The sequence below is a fragment of the Apodemus sylvaticus genome, chromosome 23 (assembly GCF_947179515.1).
Source record: "Apodemus sylvaticus chromosome 23, mApoSyl1.1, whole genome shotgun sequence".
NCBI classification, from domain to species: domain Eukaryota; kingdom Metazoa; phylum Chordata; class Mammalia; order Rodentia; family Muridae; genus Apodemus; species Apodemus sylvaticus.
In genome coordinates, this window is record NC_067494.1 from 40,526,805 (window position 1) to 40,543,609 (window position 16,805).

The 16,805-nt window shown below is 44.8% G+C and overlaps 1 protein-coding gene across 2 annotated transcripts in view; it reads left to right on the forward strand.

Moving 5' to 3' along the window:
• Sytl3 (synaptotagmin like 3) overlaps window positions 1-16,805 on the forward strand; it is a 73,116-nt gene that overhangs the window by 47,261 nt on the left and 9,050 nt on the right. For both annotated transcript variants that reach the window (XM_052169891.1, XM_052169893.1), the window contains exons 9-11: window positions 1,093-1,227; window positions 8,186-8,367; window positions 13,838-13,940. In XM_052169891.1, coding sequence (XP_052025851.1) covers window positions 1,093-1,227; window positions 8,186-8,367; window positions 13,838-13,940 — 420 coding nt within the window. The remainder of the gene's footprint in view (window positions 1-1,092; window positions 1,228-8,185; window positions 8,368-13,837; window positions 13,941-16,805) is intronic.

Here is a 16,805-nt window from a genome sequence, read left to right on the forward strand (position 1 = left end):
TCTGTAGAATCTGTCTCCACTAAAGATGAGGGGCATTGGATAGCGGGATGGCAGAGAACGGGGTGGTCAGAAGGGGTAGGCCAATGTGCCTGCCCCTCCCCCAGCTCCTGCCCCATGTGGGGTATCCCAAGTTCTCTCAGGCCTCACTTGTGGCATTCTGAGTGTAGGTGCCACGTGGCATCCTTGGCATGTCCCTCCCCTGTGCCACGCGCTGTGGAATAGAGGCCCCCCGGGCAGTCACAGCCCAGAGGCTGGCTGCTGAGTTGTGAACACTGAGGGACCTGAGCAAGAATGTGCAGGAGGGGCTGTGGATAGACAGCCCTGCAGTGTAGACACCACTGCATGGATGCCCTATGGCCACACTGTCAGCATGGAACAACTGGGAACCAGCTCAGCCATTTTATTTTACTTCAACTGGCTTAAATTGAAACTGTTCCCTGAGGTTAGTGGTTAGCACTAAGAAGTACAGCTGCACCATTACAGAAGAAATATCAGTCACTGGCAAAAGAAACAAGGAATAAATACAATCCAAAGATGTGTTTTCCCCTCCTTATGTGCGTGTTAGAAGTAAAATTGTTGATCATTGTGAACACTATATTTGTTATGATCATTGTTAAAGGCAGAATTTAAACTTCTTTTTTTTTAAAGGATGTATTTATTGTTATATGTAAGTACACTGTAGCTGTCTTGAAACACACCAGAAGAGGGCATCAGATCTCGTTACAGATGGGTGTGAGCCACCATGTGGTTGCTGGGATTAGAACTCAGGACCTTCGGAAGGGCAGTCAGTGCTCTTAACTGCTGAGCCATTTCGCCAGCCCCAAATTTAAACTTCTTTAACGCTTTTTGTATTCCAAAACAGCCCACCTGTCAAATGCTTGGGACTAACCCTACTGAGTCTGCCTCGGGGCCCTGCTGGTGCATGGGGTGTATAAATTCATCCAAACACACGTCTCCCAACTCAGCAGCTGGGAGGTTGAGTGTAAGACACAGCAGTTCACATATGCAGGCTGGGTTTGCCTGCAGTCTGGGCTTGTTGGATCTCAGTCAGATGGGGATGAGGGCTACGATGTTTGTATTTTCTCTCTCCAGAAGGCCAGCACACCCGATATTCTGAAAGCATTCCATCAAGAAGATCCCAAACTCCCTCCCAGCCCTGTTTTGAAGCAAGATACCCCCCTGTCCAGTCCAACACACAGCACTGTCTTCTCTGGAGGCATGAGACATGTGAGTCTTGTTCTAGTACTGTTTCTATAAGATGTGTGGTTATCGAGATATAGGGACCTAGAGAAGCAGCTCAGGAACTGAGCACAGGCACACACGCAGGTCTGTGCTGAATCCCCAGCAGCAGGGAAGAGAACCAACCAGACAGGATCCGGCTGGCCCAGTAGACAAGGTGTGGTACTGCAAATGCCCCCCCCCCCCCATAGGCTCGTATATTTGAACGCTTGGCATTCTCCGTTGGTAGAACTGTTTGGGAAGGATTGGGAGGTGTGGCCTAGTCAAAGGAGGAGTGTCACTGACTTGAATTTTGAGGTTTCAAAAACCCATGCCATTCCCAGTTAGTTCTCTCTGCCTTATTCTTGGGGGGGGGAGAGGTAAACTCTCAGCTACTGCTCTAGTTCTCTGCCCACCTCCTGCCATACTCCCCAGTAATGATGTCTGTGAGCTCGCCCTCTGAAACGGTAAGGCCCCTGCACACTTTCTTCCATAAGTTGTCTTGGTCATGGTGGTATCAACAGATAAATATCTAAGACACAAGGGAAGGACTAGACTGTTGTCTTGTGGCCAGAGGGTAAGAATAGAACTTCCATGTGATGATCTTCAGTAAGGTTTGGGGATAGGGAAAGCCCGAAAATATGTTGAGGCTGGGTTTTCACCTTTTATTATCTTGTTGAGAACATCGCTATACTCTCAAAAAGTAATCGATAACTGTGCAGGTTTGTTTTCGCCAACTTGATACAAAATGGAGTCATCTGAAAAGAGAGAACCTCAATTGAGGAACCGCCTCTATCAGATCAGCCCATGGGCAAGTCTGTTGTGCATTTTCTTGATATATGACCAAAGGAGGGCCCAGTCCTTTGTGGGTGGTGTCACCTGAGGGTGGGTGGCCCTGGGTTGTACCCGAAAGCAAGCTGAGTAAATCATAAGGCACATAAGAGATCACACAGGTGTGATCTCTGCTCCTGACTCCTGGTTCCTGCCTTAAGCTCCCGCCCTGCCCTCTTGCTGGTGGACTGTGGCCTATAAGCTGAATAAACCCTCTCCTCCCAAAGCTGCTTTAGGTTATAGATTTTATCATAGCAACAGAAAGCAAACCACAACAGTAACAAAACAGTGGTGTGTCTTAAGAAAAAAGTTTTAAAGTGCTTTGTTTTGTTTCTTTTTTTTTGGAGATAGCGTCTCTGTATGTGGCCTTGGCTGGCCTAGAACTTACTATGTAGACTGCACTGTCCTGGTACTCACAGAGATGTCCCTCCCTCTGCCTCTGAAGTGCTGGGATTAAAGGTGTGTACCACTACTTCTGGGGGAAGTGCTTTATGGTTTGATGGTCTCTTTTATCAAGATTTTCTTCAGCTGGGCTGTGGTGGTGCACACCTGTGATCCCAGCACTCTGGGAGGCAGAGGTAGGCAGATTTCTGAGTTCGAGGCCAGCCTGGTCTACAGAGTGAGTTTCAGGACAGCCAGGGCTATACAGAGAAACCCTGTCTCGAAAAAAACAACACAAAACAAAAAAAAAAAACAAACAACAACAACAAAAAGATTTTCTTCTGTGGGTTTTCCTGTGCTTTGCATCTTCATGGACTGTGAAGACAGGGTCCCGTTTTGTCTAGAGGCTTTAGTAAGAAGTTTTCATTCATGTTTTCACCTGTCCCCTGACTGGTCATTTGGTATGATGCATAGGTTGAGGCTAATTTTATGTGGTTATTTAGTCAATCGGGTATCCCCTTTAAAAAGACTATCCTTCCTCTAAAGGCTTGATCATTTTGTCCCATCAAGTCTTGTGAGCATGCCCCCTGTTCTTGACTCAGTTCCCCTGGTTACTAGGTCTGTCCTCATGCCTAGAGCATCGTGTCTTGTTTGTAAGTTTGGAAGGTGTAAGTCTTCCAGTTTTATTCTTCCTTTTCAAGATGGCTTCATAATGTTTAGAATCTGTTCAGTTTCTAGACAGGGATCAACTATTCTAGATTCTGGACTGGGATCAACTATTCCAGATTCTAGATTCTAGACTGGGATCAACTATTCCAGATTCTAGATTCTGGACTGGGATCAACTATTCCAGATTCCAGATTCTGGATGAGAATCAACTATTCTAGATTCTAGGTTCTGGATGGGGATCAACTATTCTAGATTCTGGATGCAGATCAACTATTCTAGTTCTAGATTCTAAATGGTGGGGTCAGCTATTCTAGATTCTGGATAGGGATCAACTATTTTGGATTCTAGATTTTGGACAGGGAGCAAGTATTCTAGATTCTAGATTCTGGACAGAGATCAATGATTCTAGATTCTAGATTCTGGATAGGGATCACCTATTTACTCATTTACTAAACAAAACTAAATGCCTAGAAATTTGACGAGGGAACCTGAGGCCTCAGTTAACAGAAACTTTTATCTGTTTTGTGTTGCTATCTCAAAACACCACTGACTTGGTAATTTGAAAATGATAGAAATGTATGAGTCCAGGAGGTGGGATGCCAAGAGCAAAGCCGTGGCAGACTCAGCCTGTTAAGGGCCTGCTTCTGGCTTCATCACGGGCCTTCCAAGCTGTGTTCTCACTCAGGGGAAGCTCGAGTTTATCATAACCTTAGCATCATCTATGTAAGATGTACGTCACCTTCCTGCCTTTCATCAGCTGTTCATTAGACTGTGTATTAGTTTGGGTTGTCTAGAGTCACAGAATGTATGGGCAGTCTCTATATAGTTAGGGAATTTGTCGATGACTTACAGTCTATAGTCCAACTCCCCAACAATGGGCAGCAGCAGCTGTGGATGGAAGTTCAAGGATCTAGCAGTTGCTCAGTCCCAAGAGGCAAGCAGGCAAGGAAGAGTGAGTCAATCTTCCTTCTTCCAATGTCCTTATATATCTCCAGCCAATGTATAGCCCAGATTAAAGGCTGTAGGTCTCCAGCAGAGGGTGTGGCCCAGATTAAAGGTGTGTGCCTCCATGCCTTTAATCCCAGATGATCTTGAACTGGGAGATCTCCTTGTCTTAATATTCTGGAATTCATAGCCACTATGCTTCAAGATCTCCATGCCAAGATCCAGGTCAGAAACTTATATCTCTGAGCCTCCAGATTAGGATCATAGGTGAGCCTTCCAATTCTAGATTGTAGTTCATTCCAGATATAGTCAAGTTGACAACCAGGAAGAGCCACTACAGAATGTAATTCCCAAGTCCACTGAGCAGTGTCTGCCACTCAAGTGGCCCCTGGTAAATACTTACCAGACTATGTTTCAATCTCCCATCAAAGCTCCATGCTCTCTGAAAGCCTGTATCAATAGCTTCTCGTCCCATATATCCTCACGTGACCCTGTGGCAGGCACTGCTAGTCATTATTACAACTCAGCAACCTGAGAGTCCGGAGGTCAGGTGGTTTACCGAGTCCTACAGGGGCTTCACAGGACTTGAGGTCAACTATGCCAGGGATGGTAGGATATCAGATATGACCTTGCCGACCGGACAAGGCTTGTTGAGCTCTTGTCTGAACTGGTTTTTCTTACTTGCACCATCCTGGTTTCTCCTCTCTTCCCTTATAGCTGAAACCCCTGCTTGGAAAATCTTTGAGAATTAAGGTTGGGCAGAAGAAATGGTTCAATGGGTAAAACTTATAACCCTGATGGCCAGAGTTCAAATCCCCGGAGCCTGAGAAAAGCCAGGGGCTGTGGCATGTGTGTCTGTAATCCCCACACCCTACAGTGAGATGGGAGGTGGAGACAGGAGACTACCCCAAAGCTCAAGGCCAGCTAGCATGGTGTAAACGAGGCAGGAGGTGAGGAGCGACACCTACAGTCGTCCTCCTGACTTGCACGTGTGCGCTGTGGCATGCGCGCCTTCACACGAACACTATCTATACATATACATAAACATTATACAAGAAAATGAATTTTAGAAGGTGTTTTAGGAAGATTTAGGGCCACTACACTGAGGAGGGAGACAATATGGTGGGTCTTTCTTTTTTTTTAAAGGATCGTTTCTCTTGGCTTAAACTCGATAAGGAACTCCGTTTTCAACCCTTCTGATTTTTTTTTTTTTCTGGTGCATACCCTTCAAATTTATGATGATGAGACTAAATTGTTGTCTCAACAAAACATCCCTTAAATCAAAGCAGTGTTGGCCTAAGGGACTCAAACTTTTTCATAAGGCAAATCACTGCTTTGTTATTTCTTGTCCAGAGATATTTCCTACCCTTTCTGGAGGAATTCACAACTCTGAGAAATAAGGAGTTGGGCTTATGAAATCTCCGCTTACATACACACAGAGATGGGCAACAAATAGAGACAATTACCCAGTCTCCCAAGTAGTGGAATCAGGAAAAAGTTAAAGCAAAATATTATATCGGGATGATGTTAATAACATTTAAAAAAGCAAGAGCTCCTAGCAGTGGGCATCTGAAAACATGGTGAACGGAAATGGTGACAGCTTCCCTGGAGGGCAGTTGGAGATATATGCATATATCAAAAGCTTTGAGGTGTCTTCTCCCTGCTTTTGCCACAAGGACCTGCTTGCTGTACACGCCCCTTACCTCTGTGTTTCACTCCTAGCTCTGCCGGTTCTCTTGACTAATTTAACAGACAGGAAAATTTTTTAAAAGATTTTTTTATTTTATTTATATCAGTGCACTGTAGCTGTCTTCAGACACTCCAGAAGAAGGCATCAGATCCCATCACAGATGGTTATGAGCCACCATGGGGTTGCTGGGATTTGAACTCAGGACCTCTGGGAGAGCAGTCAGTGCTCTTCACCGCTGAGCCATCTCTCCAGCCCTGACAGGAAATATTTTTAAAGAGTATCCTGGATGTTACCCTATGTGTGCACCTCTGGATGTCCAGGGCAGTGTTGCTTATAATTGTTTTAGGTTTGGAAATTTGGCAGCAGCCAAACAGAAAACAGACTGGCTCCTATGCAGGTAAAATGCTTTGAACTGTGTGAACAGTAAAATGAGGTAGAATATTTTGAAGGGGCTGGTAGTAGCTATCTAGTGAAACCATAGGAAAAATGAAGTCGACTGGCAGGTGGTTTTGAAGCAGGCTGTGTTCCACAGGAAAAGGAGGGGCTAAAACAAGGAGGGAGTCCGCACAGCCAGTGGGGTAAAAGTCTGCCTTGTCACCCACTAACCTACTTTTTTAGTACTTTTCCATGTGTTCTGGGTTATTGGAAATAATATATATATATATATATATATATATATAAATATAAATATACATATATATATATACATATATAAATATATATACATATAAATATATATACATATTTATATACACACATAATCTGTATATATCTGTATACATAATCTGTATATATCTGTAATTTTCCTAGATTTTCTGCCTTTGTGAGGTGGACAGGCTCTGGACTCTGCTTGTGGTGATAGTAGATGACCTTGTGGCCTTGGGGACGGGTGTCCCTGGCACGTGAGATCCATGACCACTGTGGGTGTTCTTTGCTTTGACTGGAGTTGGCTTTTGTTTCTAAGGACAGCGCCAGGAGAGCTAACAGGAATCAGGCCGCCAATCTTTGTCACTCTTTCGGGCCAGAACCTTTAGGTTGACTCAATTTGCTGTTCAAGGCTTGCACCTTCTGCTCTGGGAAAAAACGGAACCCCCCAACCAAGCCCCCCTCCCCCCCCTCCCACCCCGCCACTCCCCACCCCCACCCCGTGAGGATTAGCAGCCACCTCCAAAGAACTTTGTGCAGAGGGCAAAGTACTTTCTCCTGCTGGGCTGATTTCCTAGGCAAAGGGCCCCTTGGGATTTTCCCAGTCCTGAGCATAGAACCCAGGGCTTCTGCCTTGCCGGAAAGCGGAAAGCGCTTTACTGCTGAGGGTTCCAGTACAGATTCCACCACTAGCATTCTTTAGCCCCGCTGTTCCTCCACATCTTTCTTCTGTCTCACTTCTTTTACAACCTCTTTCCCCAGTCTCCGTTTTTAACTCTTGTTCATTCTCGCTGTCGCACCGTCCCGTGTGACCTTGAATATGTCCTGTCTTAAAGTTGTCTTCCATTCTGTCAGTCACACGGTTTGATCAGACATTTTTCTGCATTCTGGCTGTATTCTTGGCATTAGTTAATCCGGGTTCCAGGACCTTTGGGATGGTTTGGTTTGGTTTTTATCGCACTCTTGTCGGTTCTGGCCATCCGCTGTAGGCTTTCTTGGTTTCTTCTGAGTTTTAGAGTACAGTGGAGCCAGTTGGGTATTAGAGGGAGAAATGATTTAGGCGTCACTGTTTCTATAAAGTCAACACGCTGAGATGGACTACTCACAAATGGAGCAGCTAAGTAAATTTAATAGTGATAAGATGACTTAATCTTTGAGGCACAGGCACCCTATGGTACGTACTTACACACCTTCATGTGTCATTTAAGCTTAGCGTGCTCTAATATTTGACGGGAATTTCATTTTTATTTTAGGTGCCCATAAAATTTAAATATAATTTATCATTATCTCTGCACAGTCCATCCACATAAGACATTTCACGTAGTCTTCTCCATAACTCTGAGATCAGTATTATTTTTTGCTGTTAGACTTTGACACAGCTAGGGAGTAGCAGAGTCAGCCCGGGAGCCCAGTTCTCTCTGATTCCCAACCTCAGCTCCCCAGCCTCACTGTCTGCTGCTTTCCACGCACTGTCCAGCCATGGGTAACCCCTAGCATGAGGGTTACACTTACAGAATGGCACATGAGCTAGCTGACTTCACCCCAGTGACTCACGATAAAAGACTTTGATGGGGTAACCTTTATCACCAGGCCGAGACATAATGCGACAAGGCGTGACAAGGATGCTCCAATCACTTTAGGATCCACAAGGTGGCAACTTCAGTCAGACAAGTATAAGTGGGGTACATTTATCAGTTTGACATGAGTCAGGCGTATCTCCACATGAATTGTGATTTATCATGAAAGTGGAGTTGCAAAATATTTATTAACTGTGAAGAAATCTATTCTGTCTGCCACTGATTTCAGGGAAGCTTAATTAGCATCAACAGCACCTGCACAGAGATGGGTAATTTTGACAATGCGAATAATGTCACCGGAGAAATAGAATTTGCCATTCATTACTGCGTGAAAAGCCGTTCTTTAGAGATATGCATCAAGACCTGTAAGAACCTCGCCTACGGAGAAGAAAAGAAAAGAAAGTGCAATCCGTAAGTTGTGGATTTTGTTGTTGCTGTTGGATTTTTGTTTGTTTTTACCTGAAAACTTGGCATCAGTCAGCTGTGGTACTTTGATAGTACTTTTTTGCTCATGCAAGGGTAAAGACTGGTCTATACAGCACCAGAGTCTGACTTTATGAGCCTTGGCATACATAGGAATTTGGATGCTGTTTTAAGATTTTATTGCTTTGAAGAAATACCATGACAAGGGGAACTCTTATCAGGGGCTGGCTTACAGGTTCAGAGGTTCAGTCCATTATCATCAAGGCAGGAACATGGCAGCGTCCAGGCAGGCATGGTGCAGGAGGAGCTGAGAGTTCTGTATCTTTATCTGAAGGCTGCTAGTGGAAGACTGACTCCCAGGCAGCTAGGGTGAGGGTCTTAAAGCCCACGTCTGCAGTGACACACCTACTCCAACAAGGCCATACCTCCTAATAGTGCCACTCCCTGGATCAAGCATATACAAACTACCACAGATGCTCAGGGCTATTTTAGAGCATTTGAGTCGCTGTGACAGAAGGCTGGAGATTGGAACAGCAGGCATTTATTTATCTTTGCCATTGTAGATGCTGGGAAGTCCAGGTACTTGTAAAGCCGGTGTCAGGTGAGGACCAGCTCCCTGGTTCATAGATGGCCGTCTGCGCCAGCAACCCATGGGAGAAGGGGGGGAAGAGCTCTCCTTTATAAGAGCACAAATCCCATTCCATGAGGGCCGCCCTCATACCTAACCACCTCCCGAAGGCCCCGCCTCCAAGTACAGTCATGTGGGAGTTAAGTTCCAACAGAGGAGCTGAAATCTAGGAGCGTAAACATTCGATGTGTATGAAGGTACTACAGCTTAATCCGTGCGGAAGGGAGACCTTCAGAAAAGGGTGTTGCAAGTTTGATTTCATACAGGAAAAAATTCGCCATCTTCCTTCACATAATTCTTTATTTAATTTTTGAAGATCTATTATTATATGTATGGATGTTTTGCCTGCATGTATGTATGTGTGTCACATGTGTGCCATGCCCATGTGTCTTAACTCCTTTTCTTTCTTTCCTTCTTTCCTTCTTTCCTTCTTTCTTTCTTTCTTTCTTTCTTTCTTTCTTTCTTTCTTTCTTTTTTTGGTTTTTGGTTTTTTCGAGACAGGGTTTCTCTGTGTAGCCCTGGCTGTCCTGAACCCACTCTGTAGACCAGATTTCTGACTTGAACTCATAAATCTGCCTGCCTCTGCCTCCCAAGTGCCACCGCTGCCCAGTTTAACTCCTTTTCTATTTCTGTGATAAAGCACTATGAACAAGGCTTGTAGTTTCAGAGGGTTAGACTCCATGATGGACTAGCAAAGGAAAGGCTTAGAGCTCACATATCAACCCACAGCCATAGGGCAAAGAGGGAGGAAGAGGGGAAGGGAGGGGGAGGGAGAGAGATTGACTGATTGAGATGGAATTGACACAAGTCTTTTGAAAACTCAAAGTCTGCCCCCAGTGACACACCTCCTCCAACGGAGCCACACCTCCTAATCCTTCCCAAACAGGGAAGGGTTACCAACTGGGGACCAAACACTCAAATATATGGGGGCCATTCTCTTTCAAAACCCCAGGAGCGAGGGTGTTGGACCCCACAGAACTGGAGTCACTGTGTGGGCACTGGGAACTGAGCCCAGACCCTCCATGAAGCACCAATATCCTTGACCCCTGAACTGTCTCCCCAGCCCCTCATAAATTTAATCTTTTAAAAAATTTCCCCCACTGACTAAAAATAAATATCACTGTTATCAAAAGGTGAAAGTTAGCAGAGATCAATGAGCAAAGGTTCTTTCCGTTCATATCCTTGGGCCGTGGTTTGGATTGTTTTTGTTTTTGTTGTTTGCTTGTGCGCTTGTGTGTGTGTGTGTGTGTGTGTGATTGATACAAACCATGTCATCTACTGCTGAACTTATCTGTCTCCAGCACTGTGACTTTGTTTCTCATACATGCTGGGCACATACATACTCCACCACTGAGCAAGACCTCAGCTCTATTTAAAACCCTATTTAAGATAGACTGGATCCCTTGTTTAGATGAGGGTTTTGTTTGTTTGTTTGTTTGTTTGTTTTTTCGAGACAGGGTTTCTCTATATAGCTCTGGCTGTTCTAGAACTTACTCTGTAGACCAGGCTGGCCTCAAACTCAGAAATCTGCCTACCTCTGCCTCCCAAGTGCTAGGATTAAAGGCGTGTGCCACCACCACCTGGCTTAGATGAGGGTTTTAAAAGTTCTGCATCTGTTATATATATATATATATTTTTTTTTACATGACTTATTCTAGTTATTCCTTAACTTTTAGGTTATTTGTGGTGAGTTTTTCTGGAGAGAATTTGGTGTGATAAATTTTCTAAGCCATTTTCTTTAAGACTAATTTCTTTATGTATGAGTGATCTATCTGCATATATACCTGCATGCCAGAAGATCCCATTATGCATGGTTGCGAGCCATCATGTGGTTGCTGGAAATTGGACTCAGGGCTTAGGATCCAAGTGCAATGTGTGTGCGTGTGTTGCACTTAGATCATCTCAGAAGTAGAATAATTAGTTTTCTGGTATGGCTTAAGGCAAGGACTTTTCCCCTCTAAATTGTTCCAATTACTGGCTTGTAAGTGATGGTAGGAAAAATAATAGATTGATGATCTAATCAAACTCTCCTTCATTTCGAAGCCTTCAATAGCTCCTCAGTCGTGCCTGCTCCTCAAAATACAAATTTATAAAATTTATATTACAATTTTTCATAAAAATCCCCTTATTACCTGGTGTCAGCTTTTGTCCTCTGTGGCTAACATAGCCCCAGGGATCTGGAATAGCCTTGGTTCTAAAAAAAAAAAACCCTGACTTTCACACTTCAAAATCTGAGGTATTTAACCAAAGTAATACTTATATTTACAAAGGAGAAAGACTGAAAATTACTTATCTAAACTGTAACCTTAAAATACTTGAGAAAGAGCAAATTGATTTTAAGGATAAGAATTGTATAGATAAATAGAAAACCAAATGTAATGGTTTGTAATTGTTAGTGATATTGGAAAACCTGTAGCTAATCTATCAAGATAGAGAGAAAAAGATAAATATTAATATCAGGAGAGAAACCAAATAGTTCTTATTGCTTTGTTCTGTTTCATTTGCTGACTTGTATGTTTCTTGGGACAGAGCATCTCTGTGTAACAACCCTGGCTGTCTGGGACTTACTTTGTAGACCAGGCTAGTAACTCACAGATATATGCCTGCCTCTACCTCCCAAGTGGTGGGATTAAAGGCATGTGCTACAGAGCCTGGCTTCTAGATAGTCCTTTTTATTTTAAAGAGCTTGAATTTGGCCTGATCTATTAAAGCTGACAGCATTCTTTTCTTCTTTTCTTTCTTTCTTTTTTTTTTTTTTGTTTGTTTGTTTTTTGGATTTGTTTTTTTTCAAGACAGGGTTTCTCTGTATAGCCCTGGCTGTCCTGGAACTCACTCTGTAGACCAGGCTGGCTTCGAACTCAGAAATTTGCCTGCCTCTGCCTTCCAAGTGCTGGGATTACAGGTGTGCGCCAACACCGCCCTGCTGACAGCATTCTTACGGGCTGGGGATTTATTTAGCCCAGTGGAAAGTGCTTATTAGCACACACCTTGTCATTTCTAGTTTTGTTGCCATTGCATTCATGTGTCGGCAACATAGACTCATTTATAATAGCAAAAACTAAGACATAAAGAATCTTTGGAGGTGGGCTTGAGAGATGGCTCAGCCGTTAAGAGCACTGACTACTCTTCCAAAGATTCTGATTTCAATTCCCAGCAACCACATGGTGGCTCACCACCGTCTGTAATGAGATCTGACGCCCTCTTCTGGTGTGTCTGAAAACACCTACTGTGTACTTAGATATAATAATAAATAAATCTTTGCGGGGCCGGAGCGAGCAGAGGTCTTGAATTCAATCCCTAGCAAACACATGATGGCTCACACCCATCTGTACAGCTACAGTGTACTCATATACATAAATAAATAAATATTTTTTTTAAAAAAAGATTCTTTAGAGGCTAAAAGAATCTTTAGAGGCTAAAGAGTCATGGTAAAGATGGGCAGTAGTGGCGCACGCCTTTAATCCCAGTACTTAGGAGGCAAAGGCAGGCGGATTTCTGAGATTGAGGCCCGCAGCCTTAAGGGCATCCCGCAAGGTTACTTGCTCAACGCCTGGCGAAAACTGTGTGAATCAGAAGTTTCTCACGCAGCACTCGGCCCAGAGTGGGGTGTAGGGTGTAGGGTGTAGGGTGTCTCAGTCAGTAAACAGCTCTGCAGGCATGGGAACCTGACGTCCACGTAAAAAGCTGTGCGTGTTGATGCACGTCCGCAATCCCGGGGATAAAGAAGTAGAGACAGGAAAAGCTCTGGGGCTCGCAAATCAGTCTAGAAGAGGTGGTGGTGATGGTGATGATGAGGATGATGATGGTGAGGATGATGATGATGATGGCGGCAACAGTAAAGGACGATTAAGAAAGACATTAGAGCCGGGCGGTGGTGGCGCACGCCTGTAATCCCAGCACTTGGGAAGCAGAGGCAGGCGGATTTCTGAGTTCGAGGCCAGCCTGGTCTACAGAGTGAGTTCCAGGACAGCCAGGGCTACACAGAGAAACCCTGTCTGGACAAAAACCAAATCCTCCCCCCTAAAAAAACCAAGAAAGACATTAGACATTCTTATGTTTGTACATGCTCAGCCCAGGGAGTGGCATAATTAGAAGATGTGCCCTTGTCGGAGTGGGTGTGACCTTGTTGGAGTAGGTGTGTCACTGGCGTGGGCTTTAAGACCCTCACTCTAGCTCCCTGGAAGCCAGTCTTCTCCTAGCAGCCTTCAGATGAAGATGTAGAACTCCCAGCTCTGCCTGCACCATGCCTGCCTGAATGCCGCCACCCCACCTTGATAATGGACTGAACCTCTGAACCTATAAACCAGCCCCAATTAAATGTTGTCCTTATAAGACTTGCCTTGGGGCTGGAGAGATGGCTCAGCGGGTAAGAGCATTGCTCTTCCAAAGGTCATGAGTTCAAATCCCAGCACCCATATGGTGGCTCACAACCATCCATAAAGAGATCTGACACCCTCTTCTGGTGTTTGAAGATAGCTACAGTGTACTTACATATGATAAATAAATCAATTAAATAAATATCTTCAAATAGTAAAAAAAAAAAAAAAAAGACTTGCCTTGGTCATGGTGTGTGTTCACAGCAATAAAATCCTAAGGCTCTCTCTCTCTCTCTCTCTCTCTCTCTCTCTCTCTCTCTCCCCCTACCTACCTCCCGCCCTCTCCCTCCCCCTCCCCCCTCTCTCTTAAGTTCGAATGCACTGAACTTTGCCATCAACTCAAGGTCCAGCAGGGAAGCAGGGCAGAGAATCCACTGGTGCTGGCGTTCTGCATCCCTGAATTCTGTCCTTCTCATGCTGAGTCTCCCTTTGCCCTTCTGCCTCTGCCCACTAGGTATGTCAAGACCTACCTGCTTCCTGACAGGTCCTCCCAGGGAAAGCGCAAGACAAGAGTCCAAAGGAACACTCTGGACCCGACTTTCGAAGAAACCTTAAAGGTAGGTGCCAGGCGGGAAAACATTCCTGAGTCCTCCCCACCCCGGGCTGGGCCTAGGATCAGAGTCCAGCATGTCTCTTTGTAACTCTTGAGTCAGTTACATAGAACTGCAGACACCTCTACATTTCTTCATGGTTCTGTCAATCAGTGTCCAGCTGACAGAACGCTGATGTCAGCCTTTGGACTCTGCCAGACTCCGAAACAGCTTTGGATTAATGATTTCTAAGAAAATGCACGTCTCAAGCTAAAAACTGGGCACAGGACAGACTTGAAAGATTGGTTTGTCTTGTAACGTTCGCCTGAATGTCAGAGCAGTGTTCTTGAGCAGAGGATTCTGGGAATGGAGCTGCTGGGTTTCAGTCTTCCTAGCAGTGCCTCTTTATCGGAGTAGATGAAAGCCATAGGTTTCTTCTTCTTTTTTAAATGAGAAATCTGTCCCTTTTATAAAAGAACAAATTATAGGACCAGGAGATGGCTCAGAAGGTAAAAGTCTCCAGAATTCACATAAAGCCAGATGTGTGCCATTTGCTGTGATCTCGGTGTCCTATAGTGAGATGGGAGGTGGGGACAGAGTCCTTAGAAGCAGGCAGGCCAGCTAGCCTGGTGACACAGTGGCAAGACAAGAGACCCCGTCTCAAACAAGGTGGACGACGAAGATAAGGGATGAGACTGTCCTCTGACCTTCATAGGTGCCCATGCAAGTGCATGGACTCACATGTATGTCCTTCATGTGTAGATATACATCCCACACACACATCCTACACACACGTCCTATACACAAACCTTACACACCCATCCCACACACCCATCCTATACACACACACCCTATACACCCATTCTACACACACATCCCCCCCACATCCTATACACACACCCTACACATCATCCTACATACCCATCCTACACACACATCCTACACACACATCCCCCACACAATCCTATATTCACACCCTACACATCATCCTACATACCCATCCTACACACACATCCCACACACACATCCCACACACACATCCTACATACACACCCTAAATACACATCCTATACACACACAATCCTACACACTCATCCTACACACGCATCCTACACACACATCCTACACACGCATCCTACACACGCATCCTACACACATACCCTACACACCCATCCTACACATCCATCCTACACACACATCCTACACACACATCCTACATACATACCTTACACACCCATCCTACGCACCCATCCTACACACACCCTACACAGTCATCCTATACACACATCCTACACACACATCCTACACACATACCCTATACACCCATCCTACACATCCATCCTACACACACATCCTACACACACATCCTACATATATACCTTACACACCCATCCTACACACACATCCTACACACACCCTACACAGTCATCCTATACACACATCCTACACACATATCCTACACACACATTCTACACACATATCCTACATACCCCCTACATACCCATCCTACACACATACCCTACACAGTCATCCTATACACACATCCTACACACACACCCTACACACCCATCCTACACATCCATCCTACACACACATCCTACACACACATCCTACACATACATCCTACATACATACCTTACACACCCATCCTACACATACATCCTACACACACCCTACACAGTCATCCTATACACACATCCTACACGCACATCCCCCACACACATCCTACACACACACCCTACACACCCATCCTACACACATACCCTACACACCCATCCTATACACACACCCTACATACACATCCCACACACACATCCTATACACCCATCATATAAACGGCATATACACACATTATGTACATATCACACATACACAAAGCTAAGACAAAAATTATAAAGAAATCATTTGAATTTTTATTTTCTGTGCTATTAAAAAGTAGGATTATGCTTTAGAGCAGAGCCAGAGCCTTGGGATCTCATCTGAGGTCGAGAAAGTCCTACCATGGGCTGTGGCCACTTCACCCAAGGGCAGCCTGGACCTAAGGAAATCCCCGCCAGGACTGGCAGCTCCCAAGTCCTGCTGTCTGGCACCATCAAGGGAAGAGGGCTTTGTCTGCCTTTCTTGGCAAGTAGGGGCAGTCGGGTCATATGGGGGCTGAACAGCGCCTTGAATTCATTAAAATAATAATAACAGCCATTGTTTCCTGGCCTCTGCTCTGGCCAGATGCTTCATGTACGCACTGAGGGTAGAATTAGACTCTTCACTTGCCAACGGGAAATTAGACTTAGGGAGTTTGGGAAGCTTAGCGGGAACTCACAATGGAGAGGCTGTCCTGGGAAGGTTCGTGGGGGTAGGAATCCCATGTTTTGTTTTTAAATTGCGGATTCTGACTCAGCAGGTATGGGCAGGGCCTGAAATGCCCTATTCCCACAGAGTCTGCTCTGCTGGCCACCCACATGCAAATCACTATAGCCTTGCGTGAATACACAGGCTGATGGCTCGCTGGGAGACTTTTGAAAATATGTGCTGCCCGGTTGATATTGAAATAGTAATCATAAGTCTAATAAGGTATTTTCTGTAATTTCCTTGCCCAAGAAATTAGATGTGAACTGTTTTAGATAAGTATTTGATTATATAATTCAACTTAAAAAGTCTTACCTGCTTTATTTAAATTACCACGCAAGACCTAAAAGAAACCACAATTATAGTCTGTTAGAAATATTTTATGGGTGGGCTGGAGAGGTGGCTCAGAGGTTAAGAGCACTGACTGCTCTCCCAGAGGTCCTGAGTTCAATTCCCAGCAACCACATGGTAGCTCACAACCATCTGTAATGGGATCTGATGCCCTCTTCTGGTGTGTCTGAAGACAATTACAGTGTACTCATAATACAT